This window comes from Amyelois transitella, chromosome Z (assembly GCF_032362555.1).
Source record: "Amyelois transitella isolate CPQ chromosome Z, ilAmyTran1.1, whole genome shotgun sequence".
Taxonomy (NCBI): domain Eukaryota; kingdom Metazoa; phylum Arthropoda; class Insecta; order Lepidoptera; family Pyralidae; genus Amyelois; species Amyelois transitella.
In genome coordinates, this window is record NC_083535.1 from 11,125,193 (window position 1) to 11,151,620 (window position 26,428).

At 34.5% G+C, this 26,428-nt stretch overlaps 2 protein-coding genes and 2 long non-coding RNA genes across 12 annotated transcripts in view; 2 read left to right on the plus strand and 2 right to left on the minus strand.

Moving 5' to 3' along the window:
• LOC106133947 (disco-interacting protein 2) overlaps positions 1–9,432 on the minus strand; it is a 77,632-nt gene extending 68,200 nt beyond the window's left edge. Inside the window, exons 1-2 of the mRNA XM_013333840.2 lie at positions 9,190–9,432; positions 2,956–3,033 (exon numbers count right to left, since the gene is read on the minus strand). Of these exons, the coding sequence (XP_013189294.1) occupies positions 2,956–3,033; positions 9,190–9,274 (163 nt within the window). The 5' untranslated portion in view covers positions 9,275–9,432. The remainder of the gene's footprint in view (positions 1–2,955; positions 3,034–9,189) is intronic.
• A 1,614-nt stretch (positions 9,433–11,046) lies between these two features.
• LOC106136434 (uncharacterized) lies at positions 11,047–11,931 on the plus strand. Its single transcript, XR_009657536.1, has 3 exons — positions 11,047–11,293; positions 11,555–11,737; positions 11,835–11,931. It is a non-coding gene; the product is annotated as an uncharacterized LOC106136434 (long non-coding RNA).
• A 1,097-nt stretch (positions 11,932–13,028) lies between these two features.
• Positions 13,029–15,553, minus strand: LOC132903942 (uncharacterized). 2 transcript variants are annotated; one of them, XR_009657534.1, is made up of 5 exons: positions 15,013–15,553; positions 14,807–14,903; positions 14,486–14,618; positions 13,882–14,017; positions 13,029–13,639 (listed from the first exon to the last, which is right to left on the minus strand). It is a non-coding gene; the product is annotated as an uncharacterized LOC132903942 (long non-coding RNA). The 2 variants fall into 2 exon arrangements; XR_009657533.1 differs by lacking the exon at positions 14,807–14,903 and having other exon boundaries at positions 13,030–13,639.
• Positions 15,554–15,733: 180 nt separating this feature from the next.
• Positions 15,734–26,428, plus strand: part of LOC106133952 (protein phosphatase 1 regulatory subunit 12A) — a 60,259-nt gene continuing 49,564 nt past the window's right edge. For all 8 annotated transcript variants that reach the window (XM_060953475.1, XM_060953477.1, XM_060953478.1 and 5 more), the window contains exon 1: positions 15,734–16,356. In XM_060953475.1, coding sequence (XP_060809458.1) covers positions 16,114–16,356 — 243 coding nt within the window. In that variant the 5' untranslated portion in view covers positions 15,734–16,113. The remainder of the gene's footprint in view (positions 16,357–26,428) is intronic.

Genomic DNA, 26,428 nt, shown 5'->3' on the forward strand with positions numbered 1-26,428 from the left:
CTATATGTTAATATGTATAAGAACTTAAAATTACGTCTTTCAAAGTGTCATCAGTTGGTGCCTTAATATTTATGGAATTGGAATTCTTTGAAATCTCATAAACTAAATTTTCTCGGAAAAGGGGTAACAGCTATAGATTGTACGACTACTTTTTTGGATTGCTATACAGATTGTTGGTACAAAACATGAAAAACTTGTGTATGAAGAAATGTTCGTAGCATTTCCTCTTAACCGCGCCACAACACGGTTTCACCAGATATCGGCTAATTAGTGGCAAAGATCCGTTTCTACGTAATGTTCAAATTGCTCAATTACAAAAGTATTTAAGCAGAAACTTTTTGTTACTAGCCGGCGTTATAAATCTCAACTCAAGTGTTCACAATTACTTCCTCATTACGGCGCGTCTCAAAAGTATCTAGTAAACGTATTATCGTATCCGTTTCCCTCACGGGATAGACAGACCCAAGTTAAAAGTGTAGGAGAGAGTTTAAGACAGGAATCAAAATAGAATGGTTTTCTTGTCGCTTTGCCTATAGTCATGATTCAGTTCAGTTTATTCAATAAGTTGGTGTCCTCATTTATATGTTTAGATTATTCGAGATAAAACAAGGGCTACGTCCTTTTCAAATAATTGCTGATGGTGCGTGAATTTTAGCTTAACTCGAGCGGACCTGTGCGAAGAGCGATCTAAGATTAGATTGCCACTGAAGATACCGCTTAAAAGGGACAAAATTAGAAATTAAGGAAAGCGTGCGATGGAGGTTTCAACTGGAAACATAAAAAAAAGTGAAAATCCCGTCCCAAGTTGAAACTCAGGAATCCTTAAACTTTGCCTCCGCTATTCATGAACAGGGCAGCGATTCCTCACACTTCAAGAATATAAACGATTCCGGACACTACGCACGGCTATAACCACCATAATATCCAACCGGCCAAAGCCATTCCGACTATCATGTGAACCGACACTAATCACGTTTGCCCCGGACCAGACAAGTTAATAGGGCAAGTTTGCACGGACCAGACTGCGATGGGAGAACTGTATGATGCGTAGTGTTGCCGGACTATCGATAGTTTGAGTATCGATGGCTGACCTCAGGCCCCGAGGGTGCAACTGGACAACCGCAAAGGTTAAAGAGAGCAAGATTATTGATTAATTACAATACTTACTCTTACCGAACCGTGATGACGATACAATCGCTAGTATTCATTTGCAAAATTTAATGGCGATCGTCGACGTAACAATGCGATAATCTCACAGTGGAACCTAAAATTGATAGTAATTGTTCTGATTGCCAATAGTATTACACCAAAACCGACTCTAAATTCAATCGTCATGATTATTTTTCCTCAATCTATCGATGTTTTATCGAAAGCTATCGATAAGTTAGACTATTGAGCGGCAACACTAATGATGCGATATAATGCTCCATTGCTGAAGGCCACTTGCAATGTTCATTAAGGAGTTTCTGTCAGACATGCGATATGGAAATGCAGCCTAAAAGCCGTGCATAGGGCGCTGATTTTCTAATACACTGTAGTCATTAAGTCATGTTTAGTTTACCATATGCGTTTTGAAATGCTATTACATGCTCTGGTACAATAAAGTAAATTGTCCCAAAATCTCGTATTTAAGGACTACCGTATTATGATAAATCAATTTCTAAAAGGGGGGTAATTGTTATCTCTGGTGATCGTCAACTTTTGTCTTAATTTATAATTAAAAATTCGTGGTTGGCGACCAGCTAGTAAAATCAAAAATAACTATTTCGATATTATTTTATTTTAGAATTTATTAAATTGCTGTACATGCTTTTCGAGCGAGGCTTTAACATGATTATATGTATATTTTATTTCCCTTTTATATAAAAAATTACCTTATACTTATACATATATATACAAAATATGATCATATATGTATATGTAAATTATTTAACATAGTAAAAAAAATCATAAAATGTCCAATGACTCCAAAATGACTACCAATATTATAATTCTACGAAGAAAAATAATGCCAAACATTTAGGTATAATAATTAGTATACATATTTCGACCGCCGAGTTTCATAAACATCTCGTCACGTTCCACCTCGGGCTAAGGTTTTTAATGGTTGCGGTCCATTTTGTACACGACAAATTATTATACGGCAAGCAAGAAAGTCGTTTCATAGTGCCATGTGTCTGCATAATATTACGTGCCATTAGAACATACTAGTGATAAAGTGTGGTTGGATGTGTGAGGACAACCATCTAACTAAACCATAATGAAAAATAATAAGGGAAATGGGATGAAAATAAACTTTTAAACACATCATACTCGATGGGTGCTGGACACAACACGATACAAAACGCTCTCTGACCCCGATCTAAAACTTTTTTATACAGCGAGCCAGTGAAGGCCGTCCTCATTATTCCAATAATTTCGACCATTCAAACGATAAAAAATGTTTAATGTCTGTTGAAAAAAGTACAATAGCCCAACACTATTTATATACTGGCTGCAATTTCGGTAAGTGTGAAAAATAAAACAGAAGGTTAGGGTCAACGCACTCGAGTTCTAAATTCGAACAATCGGGGATCCAGATTCAAGATGGCCTCTCCGTTTGACCCTCGTTTGTGAAGACGCGCAAGAGTTTAGATCGTTTCGCGAATGTCCAGCCACCATCGACGGCGCCCAATTGACACTTAACCCCTGCGTTGCTTCTGTCGCGACCTTGGACTCAAGTACTGGAGCTTATTAAATTCATCTTATTAGGTACGATTCAAATTTGGTACCATCACATAAGAACGGAATATAGGCAGATTCTTCATAAAAAGACTGGTTCTAAAATCGAATAAAAAGGACCAGTACTTGAAGTCCATCGGGTAACCTGCACTGATTAGTTCAGGCATAGGTGTTAGAAAGGTTTTCTAGCGCTTTTGTAGATTTAATAATTATTATTTTTAAAATGGCAATTACCTGGCTGCTGCTGTTGTGTAATGTATGGTGTGAGAAGACGTGCCCGTTTCTTCTCATATCCCTTTTGTGTGATGTCACCTGCAAACAACAAAAAGACATTCAGTTATTTTTAGAATTTAAGTTCAAATTTTAATCCTCGGTATTATGTAAAACTCTCAAGTTCAAATGTCAACACAAGAACGGTCGTAAAAAGATTATTGCCTTGAAACTTTTACAAACGTAAAAAGCTTGTAAGTAGTTATAATTTTATGAAATGAGCAGTTCTAAGAAAGTGACTGCGTGGGTTAACTATGGTATACAAACTCATCACTGTAAACAAATTTAAAACTAAAAATAAAAGGCTGATATCAATTATTATTGATATCCTCAGCGGTTGTTTTTAATTGGGGAGTCACAAAAGAGCCCAGGAGTAATTTTCACCAAATATAGGTCCTGATTTCCCCTGAAATCCTAATTATGTAATAAATTGGTGCAAAATGACCAAATCAACGGTCCTCCAGCTTTTACAATTGCATTTCGAAGCCCTGTACTACTTAACAAATTGGTAACAAGAAAAAGCACTTCTCTGGAACCGTAAATAATCTAAAAAATTCATCAAATTTTGTTATTAACGCGTAATATCTAACTTTAGTGGAATTTTCTCACCGTCTAAATCTTTCCTAGACTACGACAAACATTTTAAAGTTCCTAAATTTAGGAACAGAATGCCTAAGTTTGAAACTGCGTGCCTAACTATATTTATTACAAACGAGAGAATTCCATCTTGCATACCCTAATGTCAACGCTATACTTTATCCTAGTGTTTCACTTTGACCAGGTCAGTCGATCCTGCATACCTTAGTGCCTGTGCTATCTTGTACTGAGAAAACCGAAATATGTATGTTTAGGTATATATTCAGTCGCTGTTCAGTATCGAACGGTAAATAAAATTTTACATGGTACAAAAAGCCTTGTAAAATCACCCTGAAGGATGTAAAAAAATAAAAGACTCAGTTATTTACCGACGAGCTAACAAAGTTTACTTTATAACAATCGCCGAGGAAATAGACCTTTGATCAGTCGCAAGAAAAACAGGGTTTAATTAAAAAAATAACTTTAGACGTTGCACAAAACAGTGAAAATAAGATTATTAACTCAACTTCACGTCTTGAATAATCGAGAAATGCATTAAGTTATGAATAAATTAATATTACAACGCATAGCTATGTGATGACGCCTTCTTTGGTTGTAAATTGCAAATAACAAATAGTTTACAACACCCGAGACCCTAAACAAATTGCACAGGTGTTTTTATGCGTTTTCGATAGTAGAACGCAAATTTTAAAGAGACGTATATAAATTGAATATTATTTATGAAATTACGCGAGTAAGTTCATACCCAGCATGCATTCTTGTCTCTTATTAGAACCCTGCAGATAACGAAAGTCCTTGTTCAGAGTGATAACTATAAAAAAAGGCGAAGGTCAATCAGTTGAACGTAGTGTTTTACAAAAACCAGCAACGTTGGAATTCCCTCCAAGTAGGCATTGAATAACTTCTCACTTAAACTCTATCTAAGAAATTGTAACCGTTGTAAAGTCAGTTTACGAAAAAAAATATGATTATATTTTGGTTCTGTTTATTTAACCTTCGTTAACGCTTATAGCGAACGTCCCTTGTATAGCCCTGTAGTTGTTTGTTCAAAGGAGGATTTGAAATTGAGAATATATGAGAACGAAATAAAAGAAGAAACATAAAATGTTAAGGTCAAAAACATTTGCATGCATTTAAAACGAAATTTCGCCTCCGCCATAATAAAAACACTTTGAAAGAAACAAATAGATATAGGAGGAAGCCTTTGTATTCTTTGAAGTAAATAATCTTCAACTAGAAAGCTTAATTTTTTAAAACCTTCGCCAGAGCATCGCTATTCATGAACATAAAAAAAATAAAAAACGCAACCGTAAAAATGTAAACGAGGAACAGAATATAAATAAAAAAAGGAAATCATTGAAATCTGATTACAAGTATTGCCTGATTACTCTTACATTTCTTTGGTGAAAACAAGATTCTTTTTTAATCCATTGGGAATGAGATATTTTGAAGCTTCAGTTATTTCCGAATAATATAGTATAATATAATAAATCATAAAGTACTTAATTTCACTTGAAAGAGTTACTAACACACAACTACTCATAAACTGTGTGCATTTATTATTTTAATAAAATATAATGATGAAATATGATTTGGAATTGACTCGTTCATACCATGTCACTTTTAAATAAGCAAAGAGGCCAAGGAACGACAGCTTAGTCAGACTTCAAAACGGGTTTGCGATGAGTCACGTTTTACATAAAAAAGAGTGATGTGTTAGGGAACAAGGTAAAGTGAAATTCCGATCTACATATTCATTTTCTTAGCTATACATACATATAGTCACGTCTATATCCCTTACGGGGTAGACAGAGCCAATAGTCCCGAAAAGACTGAATGGCCACGTTCAGCTGCTCGGCTTAATGATGGTATTGAGATCCAAATAGTGACAGGTTGCTAGGCCATCGCCTAAAAAAAGGATTATTAGCTATAGACGTGGACTATTCATCGTTATCCTTCTCTTGTTAGCTTCCGCTCTTGGGAGGACATTGACGAACACTTCTAATCAGGAATGAGTAAGTCACATGTCTTCCGTGACTATACACATACATATAGTCACGTCTATATCCCTTGCGGTGTAGACAGAGCCAACATTCTTGAAGAGACTGATAGGCCACGTTCAGCTGTTTATTATGACATTATGACAGAATTGAGATTCAAATAGAGACAGGCACATCGCCTTAAAGAAGAATCCCAACAACTATACACAGCATCTGCTGAGAAAACAGAAACGGAACTAATTTTTGAATACCAGTAAGAGTGAAGGCCTATACGTAAAGAATATTTTAACCAACTTTAACGGAGAATATATTTTTAAAATTCGCAGCTTTCTTTTGCTTATATCTTATGAGTATCGGTGCCAATTTCGCAAGCAAGGCATATTTAGTAAAACCATACTTTTAAACAGTTCAATGTTTTTAATTAAGGGCAGGCCACACCACCAGCGAGCGAGCGAGGTGCGCGTACGCCGCTTCACTTCGTTTCTTACTTTAAGTTCACACAGACACGTTTAAGAAAAACTACGAGCGGTACGCCTGAAGACATCATAAGCCGGCAACGATCTCATGTTCACCTCATTTAGCTGTATAGTATGTGGTGCTAGCGGACAAGTTGGCGGGCGAGCGTAAAAGCTGGCAGGCCATAAATCTCTATGCAGCCGAAATCTGTAATCGAACGGTCCCCTTGGCCACTACATGATTTTATTATGAGCCATTCACATTGCACATTGACTAAAGCGTATATGAACCATAAGTTACAGCGATCGAGACTGAAGAAAATACTCGTAAATATCTTTTTTTTTTAAATCTCAAAATTCGTAACATGCCAATATTATTGCAATTATATCACATCGTTCTTTTATCGTTGTTTTTTTTTTATATTAGCGACATAGGGATAGTCCATCTGATGATAACATAGTGTTAAACATTTTGATGGCCTTGGTAAGACCCATGATTCAGCAGCATAATTTTAAGCAACGAATAATGCTCTATTCCCCACTGCATCGGCAATACAACATACTGATAAGCACAATATCTTATCTTTAATAATTTTAAAAAATTTGCTCTACTGAATATTTTCGCAATGATAACTTCCTCCAGAACGGAACTATTTGTTTTAAAAATTGTAAATAAAGGATTTTCAAAAAAGACAAAAAGGTACAAAAATATATCTTATCTTTGTTCCTAGTTGAACCCTCTTTGTGACAAGAGAACTTTTTATTAAGTTACTCTAAAGAATAAAGGACATATTGGCACATGAATAGAGGATGAAGACTGAACAAAGAATGTAGTGAGTAAAATGAAAGTCTGCAGACCCCAAGGTCTGCTTTCATACATATAATCATGTCTATATCCCTTGCAGAGAAGAGAGCCAGCAGTCTTGAAAAACTGATAGGCCATGTTCAGCTTATAGCTTAATGATGCTTTGCTACATTACATTTTCCATCATATCTGTGTTCTCTTTCTTATGTTTGTGTTTGCAAGAAAACGCAAATATATATAACGAGAATATAAACAGAACATATACATGAATTATTTCTGATGAATAAACTTAATTAATTAAAACCTTACAAAATATCTCATTGATGTTGATGCAAAGCTGCAATCAAAATAATCTTTTGATTGAAATTCCAGTGGAATATTACCACTTTTCAATGTAAAACCAATATACAATCCAACCAAAATACATTTAGCATTAATTCGCTTTTGCAAAATACTATTAAGGTAATCATGTGAAATAATTAATTTCGCTAATAATATTGGAGATTCGCAGAGGCAGGTATTAATGAAATATTATTCGCAGAGCATAATAGTATTACAGTGTACCCTGTGTTTCATGTGAACAAACTAACAATACACCAGCTGTTTGAAATGAGTACCAAGAACAAATTCAAATTTTGAATTCAACATTTTTATTCATTATTATGGGACAATTTGAACATCAGGTAATAATTGTCATATCTTTTGGTTTCACAAGATTTTTTGATGTTGAATGAATTACTTAAAATTAAGTTTACTGCTGTTGCAAAGCGTCAGTGCAGAAGAAACGGTAATAAACTGTGCTGCAGCATTTTCTTCAATAATGTCAACTATGCAATTATCCAAAGTAGAATTACCTTCTTTGAACTTCCCACAAGATGTTTACGTAAACGATAGAAAACTGATATAGCAGTTTGTCAGTCATTTTGAAATTATAAAAATTATTTTGGTTTGAGCAAAGAATAAGAAATGTAAAAACTTACAAAGCATTTTCTTACTGTGTGATTTTTAATTTTTAATCACAATATATGCCCAATTGCTGGTTGAAATCTTAATTGTTGGATTTTATAATGTAAATGTAAGACTTGGTAATATAATGGGAATATAAGGGCTTGCAAGATGGAAGTTATTATGAAAATATTTTTTTAACAACATCATTCTTTTAAACATGCCTACTATGAAGCGACCACATATGCCTATTGACTCCATAATCTTTATGATAGGGTTGGAACTTTTTATTCATATTGTTTCTTAAATGTGATATGAATTTGGACCTTAAGGTGTCAATGGTGGTCAAATAGTAGATAATAGTGTGTTAGTTCTTTGTGCTTTTACAATAAGGTTAAATATGAAAATCTCATTTCCGTTGGTGATATGAGTGGAATGAAGCCAAAAATACTTCAAGAGTATTAAGTAGGTATGCCAGTTTATGTTTATGACTAGATCATTTAAACAAGTTGATTTATTTATGTTTTTTTTTTCATTTTCAGACATTTGAAAAGTTATACCAACAGTAAGCTCTCTTGATCTTAAAGGAATGCACAAAGTTACCCAGTTTAAATAATCATAACTATATTTGTAAAGAATGTAGATTTGAACATAAAATATAGAAAGGTATAATGAAATTTAGAATATAGCCTGGAACTTATAGATAATGTGGAGAAAGAATATAAAAATCAGTACCTAATCACAAAATAACCAATTTCCTAGAATTCACTTGAGGAATGGAACATACATATTTTCATGGTTATTGTTTTCTTTCTGCGCCTTTCCTGGAGATGACTAGGGTCTATAGCAAAAATGGAATAGATAACGAAACTCATGTAATATTTTTATTGTTATTTAAAGTTACTAGATTATAGTAATGTATGCAAAGGAAACAGGGGTACCCTTTAACAGCAACAGGACCTAATATATTGACACAATATAAACATTATAGGATCACAATATCGGCGGCGGATGACCAATTGATGGTACTTGCCGTTATGCACACACATATCGCATTGTTTCCTCGCATACCGTAACAGGCGATGTGTGACACGAAACAACTCGACCGTAGACGAATAGCACCATATAATTAACCAGCAAAAAATATTTCTCTCCTAAGACTTCTCCTATAACAACAACTTTTATTTACCTTCTTGAAACATGATTTCATATCAGCTGTCAAAGATTACGTCAATACCCACTAGAACTAGTTGCAAACTACGAATAACTAAACCGAACGACCGTCTAATTAAACAAGATTTTGGTAATAATAAAGTTACAACGCTATGTTGAACAAAATAGTCTAAATTGACAAATTATCGATCTACAAGAAACGCAGACTTTGCTGCACACTTACCTTCAGATAACTCCAAGTCCAACTCGGCTAATTTGTCTCTTATATCTTCAGGTAGTTTAGACACATCAACACTTAAGTCAGCCATAGTGGAAAAACACTTTTTTCACACAAAATAAATAAAGTTAACGACAACACTTCAAGACACCATCGTGACACTTGGCCATCTTGAATTTTGATTAATTTCTGCTCCGTCCAACCAACTCCAACTTACAACTAATGTTGCGGGCGGCGTCCACCAGAGGTCGTATTGGCTAGTCTGTCTCTATAGTAGGTCTGTTCTCTATACACAAAATAAAAACAGTAGACTACCCACAAATACACTATAAGTAGCCTCTACATGTAATGATAAACTTCATTGGGACTTACAGATTTAAATAAGTGGGGGGCTATTTAGAAACTTTTCAATACTGTTAGCTCTGTCTACCTCGCAAGTGATATAGACATGAATACATCTATGTATTCTGAAACTTATGAAAAAAGTAGCTGTTGCCCGCGACTTCGTACGTGTTGAAGAGAATTAGACATGGTGCCTATTTTGATGTCAGTGTATCTTAATGTATTTTTGTCTAAAATTGTTTTAAGTGGATATACTTTGTAGCTTGCATGAAGAAATTTATGAATGTGGAAGAAGCGAAGGAAGTATGCAGAGATCGTGGCAAGTGAAAGGATGTAGTCTCTGCCTACATGATGATTTTATGTATGTATTGTGAACTATTTTTATCACAACCTTTTTTGTATAATATTTTCTATTATTTTTTTGTCTGTCACTAACGTCAAATAAAATTATCAATTGAACTGTTCACAAGTTTTATTATTTTGCATAATATTAACCAATTTAATTTTATCTAATTATACAGTCCACCTTTTCACAACATTTTTTGGACAAAAAAATGATATGAAGGGGTGGACTGACTGACAACAGTCTTGAAAAGACTGTTGGCTACTCTATTTACATACACTTTTGCTATATTTTGTACACCAGGGATACTAGAATAAGAGGAAGGAAATACCATGACAAATCAATCTGTAACTTTATTTAAATTTCATTCCCGCTTCGTTGTCAAGAAACCAGAAAATTCATAATGACGTGCTATAAAGCGTGCCATTCAGTTTTGTTGTTTTTGGTTGCTGTGCTCCGCCCGGCCTTCGTGATGAGATGACCAACGGTTAACTCGGGTTGTGGAATCAGAACAGAGATCCAGATGTACAAAGCAGCAATACGTTTTCTTAGAATAGAAATCCTATCTAGACTATTGTATTGATAGGTAGGTAACTAATATAAACTTTTAAAAATATATTTCCATTTGGGAATAATTTCGTATTTTTGAATTATTTAAAATAATTTATCGGTAAATATTGTTCATGTTTTTCATTCCTATAACTTGGTCTGCTATCTTCAAATAAATCATTCCATTCTTAACTTCTGGAGGCTTACCACAACCTTTTATAGAACCGTTCAAATATTAAGGCAGTTTATTAGCAGGCCTGCTCAAAACTCCTACCATGACGTCTTATAAGGTGAACGGTTTAAGCTGAATGATGAACGGTTATTTTGTCTATGGCTCAATATGGAGATGTCAATAAAGAAACGTTCAAACCTCTAATAAAAATAATAATACCATAATAATACAATAATAATATAATTAAAGATAACAAATACTTATAAATTTAATTAAATATGAAGTTAACCTAAATTTTTCTGAATTGCAATGCATTGTTGCACGCTATAAAATACTTTTATTTGTATAAATTAAATAAATGTTAGTTTAAAATGGTTTTGAACGAATCGGCCTGTCACATAAATTTAAAGTAGGTAGGTACCTGCTAGAATACTTGAGTGATACTTGAAAGTTTTCGATAACTTTAAATTCGCCCCTAAGTCATAAATAATGTTTTTAATGTGTAGAGCCGTTCTGCAACCACTTGAAATATCCTTTTTTTACTTGTCACGGCTTTTTAAGTCGACGCGCCTTACCTCACAACAGTTTTAGAAGTTTGCCGGATCGCAGTGATTTTTAATATTCTTAACTTTTGAGGCTATTATTTATTTTACAAGAAAACTATATAATGTCGTAAGTAGAAAGTGTTTACTTATAATACCAAGGTATGTAAACATTGATTCCTTTATTTCTTAGAGTCATCTTCATCCTACTCCCAGCTTCACCTGCTTAAATCAATAATCTTTATTTTCACTTTTGCAGTAAGTTTCGGAAATCCTTATTTAGTGAAACCTGCAGATTTAAAATCTCTAGCCCTACCAGTTTGCCTGGTGTGTTGACCTACAGGCACTCAATCCATGAGTTTTCTCTTTTAATTACATTGTCTCAGTTTTAAACTATACCTAAATGTTCTTTAACTGTTTTAGTACTGGGTGGACCTGAAGGCCAAAATAAAACGTAAAAATAGAACAATTCGAGAGAGCATCAGCAGGACAGGAGGGGGCCCGCCAAGTGGGGAAGAGCTAACAGAAATTGACATAAAATTTTTAAGTATCCTTGGTGAGGAATATGGCATGGGTTTACCAGCGGTGCAGGTGAACCCATTGCAGGTAAGATCCCTTAAATACATTAAAGCCTACAAATTATAATTAATACAAAAAATATATGTTATGTTATATATGTATTAATGAAACCATTTATTTTTAGGATGATATGAGACCTGAAGCTGGCCCCTCTGGCATTCGAGGTATTGAAGTCGAATCCATTACAGAAGAATGGTTAGAAGTTCCTTCTAGTGTATGTCTTCAATTTCATTATTACTAGATTGAGATAAAACATTAATATTTATTGACTAAGGCATCGTGATCTCAAAATGTGTTGTCATAGGCGCCTAGTACATAAAACTAAGTGAATAGACTATATCATAGTAGCCTAGTGATGATGAATTATATACCATACTGATTGTATTTTGTATAATAAATTTAACAATTTGATTACATTACAAAGCCATACAGCTGAGCATGGCTTAGCCCTTTTGAGACTGTTGGCTCTGTCTACTCCTATGGTATAAGAATGGGATTGTATGAATGAATATTTCAATTGTTATTTTCAGGTATCTCAAACTGATAGTTCTATCGAGGCAGATTCTCTACCTGCAGATGTAGAAATTACTACTGCATCATCAGATCCTTCACAAAGCCACGCAGCAGCTGTCTCTGATGAGGCTGTCGGCGTCGAAGTACCTAGTGTGGTACAGGCTGAAGCCCCGCCACAACCTAGGCGACGGCGCCGACGTGCTCATTTAACAGCTGCAGAAGCAAGGGTGCAAATAGTTGAAGCTGCCCGACAGAGGGCTGCTACTGAAGCTGCAAATAGTTTAATACTTCAAGAAGCTATTTGTCTCTTCCGTGAATTAGTGGCTATAATTAGAAGAAGGTGAGCAATAATTAATTTATTCAATGTGCCAAATTCATCAAAATTGGTCCAGTAAACCATTTCAAAATGTCAATCATTTCTCTTAATAATATTAGTATAGCTAATCCATTAATAACTTGAAGTTTTCTTTGAATGAAGTTCACTTTTCTGCAAATTTACAGAATGTTTTGTATATATTTAAAATAAAAAAATGTTTTATTTAATTTTTATTATAATTATTAAGTTATTTTAAAATATGTCATTTTGGAATGAGCAAAATTAAAACTAGAACTACTTTTATTAAAAAAGAAAAAAGAAAGATGATTACTAAGCAAAATTAAATTTACAAATTAAATTATTCATGTAAAATTCTTTTACTTAACATAACATAACATTTACATTTACTTATTATATATATATATATATATATATATATATATATATATATATATATATATATATATATATATATATACATTTACTTATTGAATAAGTACATTTATGCTTTTACATAATAAAATATTGGTATTCAATTTAATTTAATAACAATAAAAAAACTATATTACTTTGATGAATATTAAATGAAAAAGATTATTGTTCATAAACTACCTGCATAGCTACTTATAACTTACTCTTAAAAACGAAATATTATTGAATAAAAATCTGCAATAAAATTCTATTTTTTGATTTTCAGCGAAGAGCCCAGAGACGTGCCACAAGATCCCGCCGTGTAGATATACCACGTTGAAGCTCAATGTTGTGTTGCCCAGCTGGTTCATGAAGAGCTTCCACTGGTGGTTGTTGTGCAACTTCCCTTGCTTGCTCTTCTTCTGTCAACCTTACTTCAGGCAAGTTGTTTTCATTACAAATATTGTGCAATATTACACAAGCATTTGTAATGAAGCCAGCAACCTGTGGTTGATAATGCAACACCCTGTGGCACAAGTGACACCGGAAACGTGCTTTGAGAAGACCTATAGTTCTTTCTATCACATTCCTAGCCTTTACATGCTTTTGTGTATAATATGCTTCCGGTGTGTCTGGTTCTGCATCCAAAATAGGTATCATTGTTCTTCGTTGTGAGTACCCAGAGTCACCTGGAAATAAACATTATAACTCTGTTATTTTTTTATTTTATTTGAACATTCATATTTTATATAAATTTAATGATACATTTTTATTTTAAAATTGTATCCTACAAATATTTTTGACTTTTTAAATTTTATTTCATGTTTTTAATTGGTCTAGTTTTAATTGAAAGTGTGTTAAAATTATATCTTCCAAACAATATTGTTCATATTATTTGCTATAATAAGTTCACCAACAAAGGTTTTCTTACCTAAAAGCCATGTTGCTTCAGACCCTAAATTTTCCAAATGGTAATGTACAGGATGGTGGCTCCATATAAATGAGTCATGAAATGACCCTGGATGACTCGCATCAACACTTAGAATTTGTTGATCCGCATCACAAATCTGAAAAAAAAATAATAAGAAAAATTTAAAATTACTAAAGTGGTTCAATGGAAAAAAACAATTGTAAGTATGTATATTAGAAAATCATTGGTGGGAGAGTAGTTTTAGCCAACTCATAAACATGAAAAGTTCATAGACATTGTTCCTGAATTAGGGCTGGCCCGGGCCCAGGGAGGCATCCAGTAGACGTGTACTTAGTATATACCTATTCAATATACATTTTTCAAAATTACTCGATTATACCTACATTATAATAAGGGACAGGCTTATAAATTTGGGATTCTTTTTTTAAGGTGATAGACTAGCAACCTACCATTATTTGAATCTCAATTCTATCTACCATTAATCTCGGCCTATCAGTATTTTTGGGACTGTTGGCTCTGAATACCCCGCAAGGGACATAGATGTGATCATGTTTGTATGTGTTATATATTATGCTATAAAACTATTAAATAAAAGTTTATTTACCAACTGAACATTTAGAGAATGGAATTTCTTTCTACAGAAATATCTATCTTCATGCTCATTAGGCCTTACTATGCGAACATGGGTACAATCAATACATCCAATCACACCAGGGATACCAAATTTATTGAAGAATCTGCAGGCAAAAAAGGCATATTGTTATCAAACTTAATTATTGATATAATATAAATAAAATTAGCTAAGTAAATATAAGCGTGCCTTAATCTTTTTAACTGATGACTTTCATAAGTCTGTGGGAATTTTATATATTTGTATAAGAGAGGATTACTATTAAAATAATGTACTTTATGGAATTTGATTGACCTTTGCTTCTATGCTTAAATCAGTTGCTCTTTTAGAGCTTTTTGCCATTATTGGCTCCAGCTCTTCACAAAGTTTGTGCACCAAGTCTGCGGTTAACCTAGACAAGTAAGACACAAGTAATTATGTTATCATGTTGTTAAGAAGAGAGAGATAGATCTTTCTTTATAATAGAGCATAAGGCGGTTGATATGTGAACATTTACATACCAGTACTCCTTGATGAAAGCATTTTCATCTAAGTCAAAAGGATCATTATTTTCTCTGTTCCTTAAACGTTTCTTTTTATTTGCCATTCTGGATTCGTTGAAATCACTTTCCAAAAACTCAAACAGTTCTTACTCGTCACACATCTTTGCAGTAATGTTAGGGGTGTTATTAATGTTTACACAACTTACTCTTCTGTAGATTTAACTTTTTTGAAAAATTCATAGGTATTTAATCAAATTCTTATTAAACAATAGCTTTGCATGTATTTTAATGCCCTTTATCCTACAAATCCTTAGGAAACAAACACGGAACATTTGGTGAATATCTTACAAAACAACGCCAAAATGTCCAAAGAAGCTACCTGAAAGTAACTTTTTAAGAATCGCTTTATTTGACATTTGCGACGAGCAAGAAACAATTCCTGCTGTCAAAAGTGGCCGTTGTGGTAGGAAAACTCTATACAAAAAAAATGGTGAACGGTTTACTGAGCAGACCTGCCGCAGGCCTGCTTATAATTGATGTCATGGTACGAAAAAGCAGTGCAGTTTAATTTAGGTCCTGCTATAAGACGTCGTGGTAAGCCTCCTTAAGGAGTATTACTTAATAACCTTTGAGGAATATTTTACAGTTTAGTATACTGTAATAGAAAACAAACTGAGAAAATTTCTGACCATAGACATTTTTTAATAATGGCAACATAGTTAAATCGGTCGCCGCCAGGGGGAGCTAGTAGTCTGTTGCCGTCATTCTTACCCGCTGCCTAGTTTTTCTTTTTTACGTTTTGGTAGGAAGTTGGCTGTGAAATTTATTCTCGTAATGGCTGCCACGCTAAATGTGTAGCATATTGGTTATGTCATGTTTATAGAATTGGTGTTCATGTGTGAAATTTCAATAATTCAACAAGTGTTTCGAACAATGATCATATGAAAGCAGCATAATCTCAATCTCCCTAGAACGTTTCCTCTTTCATGTTTCCTTTTTTGGCAATTAAGTTATGGACTCGGCGTTTGTGTACTGTATGTAATAAAAACATAATCTATGCACCGTGATAAGTGCTCCTATGAACCATATTGAGTCCCAAGTGCTTTGTCACTAGCTAAAATGACGGATACGCGGTCGTCATCGGCGCTTTTCAAGCGAGCGGAGCAGTTGAAAAGATGGGAGGAATCCGACACCAACAAACAGTCACCAATGCCCAAGAGGGCATCAAGGATCCAGTTTTCATCGGGGATAGTGTTCTTGGCGGCGTGTACGGCGGGCGACAAAGATGAGGTCCAGAGGCTGTTGAAAATGGGTGCAGACATCAACACCGCCAATGTTGACGGCTTGACTGCACTGCATCAGGTTTGTCTCGTCATACATTATCTTATAAAGTTGTCGGTGGTTGTTGAAGTTTACTGTACTACAAGGTACCACTACTTGCTACATCATGTGTACTTTCATGTGATGGTTGTAGTCAGAAAATCAAACACACATTGTTGTTTGGCGACATAGCAAACAATAGTCACATTATGCATCACAGTTCTCAAACGAAAGATTCTGTTCTAAAATTTAATATCTGAAATACAAAAACAAATTTTTAATAACTTTAATTCTATAATTCAGCATAGAACTTCTTTGTTTCCAAATTACCAAGGGTATTTTGGTGAAGGTTCAATATAATTTCAATAAGTTAACAGATACATTTAATTGTTCTAAATAATAACCAAAATGACACTCCTTTTCCATTATTCTTTCCAAGGTTCGCACTTTCTCTGTACAACATTTTATTAAAATGGGTCCAGTATATAATACATGAAAAGAGACCTTACTTTTGCATTTGATTTGATAAATAAATATACCTTAACATGTATTGGCTGCTTTGGGGATAATTTGTGATTTTCACATCTACAAATATTGTTAGTCTGATTTAACAAGACAACCTCCTTACAACATATTTGTAGATGTGAAAATCACAAATTATCCTCAACAACATATTTGCAAACAGAACCACTGTTTGCAAACATATTGTAAGGAGGTTATATTTATTAAGGAAAATGAAACTGTTTAATTTCAGGCATAGTTAGCCAAAGTTACTACATTGTTATCCGCCATTTCCACATTTGACCAATATAAAATGAAATTACTACAAGACTTTCTCCACTTATCAATTTAAGAGATTAACAGAGATAGAAGATAAGACATAATTATTGTTATTCATTAACAATTTCACAGGTCCGCTTTCATAGATATCTTTGTAAGAATAATTCGAATGGTCCATTCTCTGGCAACTTATTCCAAAGTTATATCACTTGAATTTTCAGACAATGCGGTTTGCGATGATTTTAGCCCTTGTGTGGGAAATTTTGCTTTAATTGTGTCACACCATATATTTACTTGCTCAACCATTGGTGAATCTTTGGTGAACTTTGACATTCATTCAATTATAAATTTGTTGTATTGTAAAACTACTTCTTTTAAGTTGAAGGTATTAGCAGTAGAAATATGACACATCTTGTTTTTTATCAATCCACGAAAATTAAATTGCTACCTAGCGTCTTTTATTTACTTTAATAATATATTTATGGGACAAAACAGTGGTGGAAGTGGGAAATAGTCACGAAAGTTTGTTGGTGACTGTTTCCAGTGACTATAGAGAAATTGATTTTTTTTTTTTAGAAGAAACAATCATAGATATATTTTTCCTCCCATCTTTATACATTATCTATTGCAGTAGCTGCAGTTGGCTATTAAATTTGGTGTCTGACTTATACATCATGCAAGAGAAGATTTGATTTGGTTTTGAAGATCCGCTGCTTGTCTGACACAATTTGTTTCGGGGTATTTGTAATGCTCTTGTCATTTGTCTGCCTTATATTATCCTTTAGGACCTTTAAAGGAATAGATACTATTTCTGTTCGACATGGTGAGATGATGTATTTGCACATCTCGTTTTCTTATTTGTCTTATATTATTATCAATGACAAACATTAAATATGCCATGTGGCTTTTTTCTCACTTTAATATCACATGGATCTCTTTATGGGATAAGTATGTTCTTGCAATATTATTCTTTCGTCAGTGTATGTATGTATTATTGCAACTATATTTATTAATATATGAAATGCTGAATTACAAAGTTTTAATTACTAACATTAACATTGGATTGTTAGATGTTTATTTTATATCCTCTACCTAGAACAGGGTGTGCAAAAACAAAGGGTAACAACATAAAAATATCCTAGTTTTTGATGTGGATATGTGGGATGTGGGTAGTTGTTTATAAGTTTATTTCGTTGTTTATTATTAGGGATGTTACCTTCATGGGCTACGACATAAATGACTCGATCATTGGCTTAGCGTCAGTTTCGTTCCGTTATCTCTTTGGAGAGGTGCGCCTGTGCCCACGACATATATTGTACACGATAAATATTGCATCGTGAATAAAAAGATGTAGACGGGGATAACGTCTTTCCACTTGCCACGATCTCCACATACTTCCTACGCTGCATCCACATTCATTACTCTCTTCATACATGCTCGGCGCTTTAGAGTGCTCTTGACCTGAGCAGAGATAAATGATTGTGGTAGTTTGGTTGGAAATAGTCCAAGCAAGCTAAACTTATTATTCTTAAAAACTGTGACATCTTTTCAACCCTATCGCAAACAGGCTGTAATTTCGATAACGTCCATTAGCGACCCACTCCGACTTTCTTATATAAAACTTTCTCATGAATTACTCTGTTTATTGGAAAACACAGAGTAAAAATAATTTCCGGAGTTTATTGCGGACAGACAGACGCTACTTTGTTGTATAATGCTATGCTTTGTTGTATTATCATCGTCCTGTTTATCGCGATTTCACTGGCGGCCCAGGGTGCGGTACCATAACTACGATTCAAGAGATGTTTTACCAGGACTTCATTCAGGAACTTTCACTCACGTTTTTGTACTAGTATCCCTTTGAAAGAAAAATAAGCATTCTGCTTGATCACCTAATTTATTTATATAGGTATGTTAATCAAAATAAAATCATTGGTACAGTGGAATTCTCCCACACTAGCCGAACACTTACAACTCATCCACAAAAACATGTTAACTGTGACTGTTAATTTTATGCATGTCGAAATTTAAAAGGGTATTTTTGATAAGAGACAAGTTTAGTTACTTGAAATATTTTTTTACTACTGCAATACCGTAGCCTTACGTCACGAAGTACTTATTTCCATCTAAGCTAAAGAGTCATTCGTTTTTAGACGCTTCTTATGTCTCTGTCACGACGTTTAGGGCTTGTTGAGCTTGAATCAAACCACCGAAACCTAGAGCCAGTCGACTTCCGCGAATCTTTTCGTCTAGAATGCGGCATATAACGTCACGTGACTGAGATTAGCACTGGGAATAACTCGATTGTTTCGCCCGACAAACGTCACCGGGACAGAATTAGAACCGGCAGTCTACCGCGCTATTTTCACTTGCCTTACAACCATTACGCCTTCAACACCAAAATGTCACCTATAATTCTGTAAGAACCCGCGTTGGATAGCTAACATGAGTGCGCTGTCACCACGTCATCTAATTATCTCTGGGTACGGCGGAAGACCTTTGCTAAGATTAAAATGATTATGTCAAACGATTGGGTTGTAAATGATTATTATCACGCGTTGTTAAGGGATGAATCATGTTGAATGAAAAGCATGACAAAATGCACGTGTGCCTGTAGTGACATTTTGCTTTTGTTGACATTGCTAAGTTGCTTTTTGAATCTGAGGTTTTAGTTGTAAGTTACGTGTGATTGTTAATAAGAATAATTAAATCAAATATCAGTCCTTTTCCTACCTTTTCACATGAATTGACATGATACACTTCTTCTCATCGACATGTTTATGTGAGTGTTCTTGAAAATAGAAACGTGACCTACCTAACGCATTGTTTCTTGACTGAACTACAGACTATAACTCGATCCTTGTGTAGGTTGTTAATATGACTTCAAAACGTTCTAAATATCATATTATTTAATTAATTGCTAGCTTTGCTACAATGCCTCGCTCCCATGGCAATTTCGAAAAAGAAAATACCCTTTCCAGGTTATATTCTACCCGCATACTAAGTTTCATCAAAATCTGACCGGTAGAATTTGCGTAATAAACTTTCTCATTTTTTTGCCTGAATCGCAACTAACCCCACTGAATATTTATATGTGAATCCCAGTTTCAGTTCGATAATGCCACGTACATTATGACGCATTGGAACCCGATATGTAGTCCACTACAGTGAGCATGCGCACATGATCCGGTTTGTTATAATTGCACACTAGCCCGGTTGATATGAGATATCTCGTATTTGTTATGCTTATTTTGAAACTGTAACGGTAATGCAAACTGAAGAGATTCACTATTTACATTAGCTTTCATACCACGTGGTCCAATTTGATACGTATACTAATAAAAATTCTTTTTAATTTTGCATACGGCAGTTTATCCTCATCCACACTACTTAATAATAAAGAGAAAAGATTTATATGTTTGTAACGATTAAACTCAAAATCTATTGAATTGATTTTCACTAAATTTGGCACAGATATAAGATAGGCCTAAGCCTTACAAGCTGACGATTAACAAGATGTTCTGCCTGGAAAGAAATATCAGAATCCATCTAGTTCTATTCCTATGAAGAAGATCTTTTGCAGGGAAAGTAATATCAGAGTCTATCAAGACTACAATTTTATAAAGGTAAATGGAAAAGGAAAGACGGTTTAAAGTAACGGACATGAGTACATAGTACATAGTCAATGATGGACTATAAAAAAAATCAGCAACTCATTGAGAGGAAAATCTTTAGTCACATTTTGAGGGACGCCTTCATGGGGTTATAAGAGTATCTTATATATAGGAGTATCTACTACCTCGTTACTGTACATACTAAATGTTATTTCTTTTTTATTCGACTACATCTCGTGCCAAACTAATGGCCTATCCCATCGCTGATAGAAACTTCCGCTATCATGCGACCGTGATATTTTATATGGTTGACAGAACTTGTGTCACATGGCAGGAGCTTGTACGTGGCGCATAGATTAGTAAACCAACTTCGATATGAAAGCGTGCATTTCCATTTCTATGCGACATACTGTTATGATATATAGTGATGATTATATTGTCAGTTGATGTAACTCCAGGCCTCGAAGCTTAGTGGCAGAGAGTGCAACTGGGAACAGGCCAAGATAAGAGATTAATAACACCTGCGGCTAATTACGTTGGGCGCCGTTGTGACGTTTAGGTAAAACATTGCAGGTAAGGGAGATAATTTAAAGATCCATATAATGAGTATATCAAACTTTATTACTACTTTTTTTATAAATTTTAAGAGAGCGTGGGTTTAGTTATAGACATGAGATTTAGCAAGTAACCGAAAGAGAGCGAGCTGCTTAACTTAGTGAGTGACTAGCAGTCCAAAGACGAGATCGAAGCGGCACGACGTCTCAACTACAGCTCGTAAGTTGAGCTACTGGCACTAGGTGTAGTGTTAAGACTGAAGTAATAATGTATGCCCGTATGTATGTATCGTATGACTTCAGATTATTGTGTCCAATGAGATAGCCAAGAAAAACGAACCTTGATAAAATCGAGGAGGTGCTGGCAAAAGGTCAGGTCAAGTAATCTAAACTGACGAGGGGGCATGTATGTATATTTGTATTAGACCAGTAATGATGGCCAGAGAAATGGCCATGTCATTCATCCTCCCTTGGGAGGAGCATTGTAGTTTAGGAGTTTTAACACTTCATCAAGTTTATACTTTTTTACATTATCGTAAACCATGCCTTTTAAGAATCTTATTATCGCATTTATTTCCTCATGTTTCTCGGCCTTAATATCGTTTGCACTTCGTCAGAACGGAGTCAGGAAACGTTGAATGATAACGACAGTTGTAGCGTTATTTTCGGCTGCAGTAAACTGAAATACATTAATTTTTAGCATCCAGCCAGGTTTGAATTGTGAGAATTCTTAAAGACTGTCAAAATTACGTCTACGATTGAGATCAGCCTTGTGTTTAAAATAAATGTTTAGAAGATTGCGGGGGCCAGGTCGGAAAATGAAAACGCGAGGGCTTTTCCTACGTCATTCGTTATAATCTGTACAAAATAGTGATAGTGTAAAGATTAAGCTTTTCGCAAACGGTCCATTCGTGGTGATACTCACAGGGGTATTAATACGTAATTGCTGACTAAAATGTGGCATTATAGTTGTTGTGACACACATTATCTGAAATGAGGACATGTGAAACAACTCATATTTAATTTACCATTAAACTTATACACTCAATAAAATTAACTAGTTATGTGTGTAACGAGTCGAAGACATCATGCGTGATGTAATATGGCTACAATCCCCAAAAAAGAGATTTGCAATTGGTTCTCAATGAGGCTAACGGCCATACGATTTTCGTAGGTCCATTTTTGCTGGTCATGCTCATCACATTCAGAAAAGTCCTAAAATATGGAATATGGTGCGTAATGAAAATATAAAAAAGTCGTCCGTGACATTTTAAGGAGAATTAAAGTTTTAATTTTAAAGTGGCAAATTTTAAAGATAAGAAATCAAATTTGAAACAGAAAAATAAGCCACTCATGAACGGCGCTGTAATTAGAGGTACATGATAAAAGCCGTTCAAATATTCCAATTAGCCCTACCTCTCTGGATTTTAAGTTGTATTTCATCGTTCCATTCTCAGCTTTATGTTTTTGTAATAGGTGTGGTTGAATTTTATAGTATGTTCTCTGTTCTACGTATGTCCAGCATCACAGACAAACTAACCTTAATAGACAAATAAAGACAATTTTAAAAATTCTAGTTAATTTCACTAGTTTTAAAGATTTCGCCTTTCTATAAATCTCTGTATCCTAAATATAATCTTTACTTAAAGAAATTTAAGTGTCTATTTGTATTCGATTTAAAAAACTAGGCCAGATGATGTAAGTCAAGTTGACTTTGATGACTAATGAATAAGGAAAATTGTGAATGCGTTTATTTAGATACAGAAAAAATGTAAAACCGTAGTTCACATAAATCTTCGTATTAGAAGCAAAATATTATTGTAATATAGAACAATGGATCTATTTGTTTTAACGTCTGCGCGCGGAGAGCATTCGCCCGTGTTTACATCATAGCGTGGCCAGGGCCGCACTGATCATTTTATCGATTGCTTTATATTTTTATAAATCTATCTGCCCAATACGAGCCACATCTGGATAGACGTGTGAGCCCTATTTATACTCGTAAAGTGTTAGATTAGGTTGAACCAACACCATTCAGATTTCAGGAATGTATGGTTATATGAATATTCGTTTTTCGAATTAACTGTTAAGAAGATATGTAGTTAAAACAGAACGCTTGCCTAGTTAGAATTTTTATAACATTATTTGCTCTGTGGTTGAAATTATGAAAATGTCTAGAATAGAAAAAAAAATACTAATTTGAATGTATTCTTGATTATAAAATAGGTGCAATGACATTTTTAACAGCGCATGGTCTTATATTCATGGTAAAGTATTTTATCGAATTGAGGTATATTTCAACGCTTAGACCTTATTCGACCCGTTGGTCACTTGAACTTATTGCTCTATTTGTTAATGCAAAACCAAAAACAAATACTGTATTAAATATATATGAATAAATATAGGTACTGCGGACCTAAAATGAGAGCAATCCGAGCCAAGACGCTCATAAAAAAATGAATCACACATATTATGAACTCAATTTTTGTTATTTAAATATTTGCGGTATTTTAAGGCGACGGCATGCGAACATGGTTACAGAAATTTGTCTTTGGTTATAAAAAATATAAGTACAATATTCACTTATTATATTAAATTAATTACTTATTTGTTAGAAGCTGTTTCGCTTCTCGCGTAAAGCTGTAAGGCTTAACGTAATATTCTTCTTTTAAGGGATGGGTTGGCAACATGCTATTTCTGGTTCTCAATTCGAGTTTTGTAACCATAGGTTCTATCAACTCCGTAAAGTATAAATAAGTGATGTGTGTGTTTGATGTTGTAATATTGTGATGTGGATGTGGAATATAGCTAGCTAGTCGTCTCGCCTGGGCGGGTCTGCCGCTAGTCTGGCGCATTACTACTTGGCACAGTTTTGTTGAAATGTAACCGTTTTAGTTTCATCCGAGTATTCTATTTGAATTATATAAATCTTTTGACGAAGCATTTCGCCGAATAATATCTGTAATTATCGGACAAAGCATGTTGATGAAGAATTTCTGTAACCTGTTTGACGAAGCATGTTGCAGTTATCGGGATGTTAAAGCACAAATGAATATTCAACAATTTAATAAAAATATTTCACAAGTTACTTTTTAATTAGTAAATTTTCAACCCCATTTGTTGTTGGTTGACTATGCAGATATACAAAGAGAGTGTGGAGGGAAAGGTCGGAGTGGGAAGGCCTAGACGAACGTATCTTGATCAAATTAAGGACGCCCTGGCAAAGGGTCAGGTGAAGAGTACCCGAAACCGCCGAGCTTGCATGAAGAGAGTTATGATTGTGGATGTAGCGAAGGAAGTATGCAGAGATCGTGGCAAGTGGAAAGATGTAGTCTCTGCATACCCCTCCGTGAAAAAGGCGTGATTTTATGTATGTATGTATTTGGGTTGCAGTTGAACAGATCGATCTATCGGTAGTAGATTCTGGGGAAATGATAAAATACTTCACTTAATTTGTTCCGCTGGTTATTCTTGCCTCCTCTTGGCTTCCTCTTTTCTCCTTAACCTCAAGTTTACAGAAGAAAATAGAGTAAGTATATTTTTCTATATTTTCGCGAATTTGAAGTAAACTTTGTTCAGTTACTTCCTCAACAATTAATATGAAAGCTAAAATCCTATATAACTTTTTTTTGTGAAACTAAAGTTACTGTACGTAAAAAATATTAGTCAAAAACTGAAATATTTTATGTGATTCACATCTATACAAAAGTGATAGGCATATGCAAATTACATTACTTATATAATAAGAGCGTTGTATGAACGACTGATTTGCTTCTTAAATTAAAATGATAAGGTATTGTGTCGGGATTATATTTATTGTAATTGTAAACAGTCTTCTATCTGCGTTTGTTATCGCCGCCTGAGTTATTATTTTGGCAACGTTTGATCACGGATGCGTTTTGTCTTATGTTGTTTTATAGCAGTATTTATAGCTGACGATAGCAATCTCATTAGATGGGTCGGAAAATTGGGTCGATGACTTGCTTCTGCACCTCCGTACATATTCCGCGATGTTAACTAGTGAAATTTAGTTTCACGCGTATATTTGAAAGCGTTGTCGGTGGTTTACGAAAGCAATAATTAATTGGCATAGACAGAAATTAATATGAGGCTTAGAGATGATATGGGACAAATTATACAAATTGAACAAGCTCAAAAATAAGTCAGAGACTTGGAAAATTAACCCAACTATATTATTCGAGTTGAGTCTTGACCAATCAGAAAAAGTTTGGATTTCATAATTTAACCGGATTAGAATTCTGGTCCTTGACTTCCGGCTGATTGACAGTCATATCAACGCATAAGTTAGTTGGATCTAGAGATTTACTATTTAACATATAAATCTGTCTATATCTGTAATATAGGTTTGGTATGTGCGCTAGGATTTCCTGAAATTCTCACGGATATGGAAACTAACTAATGTTTTCGCGTACTCTTTTAGTTCAAATGCCAAACTGTAATTTGAGTTGTTTCAAAGGCAAATTGCATCCAGCAAATATAAATAAATCTAGACGAGACCAATGTTCGCACGACCCAAATTTCTTGACAATATGAACACGCCCTAATTATTGTCAAAATGTCTAAGTACTCTACTAACTTCGCAATCTCTCTCCCACCAGAATATTCACAACTGGGAGATTTTTCTCTAAACTTTTGGGAACAACAAATCTACTAAAACGGCCTCGTTATTAAATAGCACACCCTCCTGATTTTAAGTGTCCATTTGATTTTCATAATCCCACATGTGTTTACTTATTTAAAATGGTCATTGGTAACATAGAATTACGTTATCTTTATGTTCACTATTCTAGTTTTAAATACACCCATAACATTTTTTTTTGAGAGATTGTTCCGTTGGCTACTCATGTTGCTGCGACAAATCGCAGAAGTGAGTAAGGGCCCTAAATTCGCGCAAAGCCTAGATCTGACACTGTCATTGACCGACCTACATATTTTCTCGGGGAATGATGTATTGCTGAATGACAGAGGCGCGTATAAATTTAGATTCGGGCGAGAGATTTTTTTCGAGGTCACGTCTAACAGCGATTCGAGTTTGCTTGATGTTTGTTACGTCACCACTTGCACACGCGCCGGTTTTTCGATCAACTGTGGATGGTTAGCTATAAGAAGGGAAAGGCCTGACATATTTTGATGAAATGAGAGACG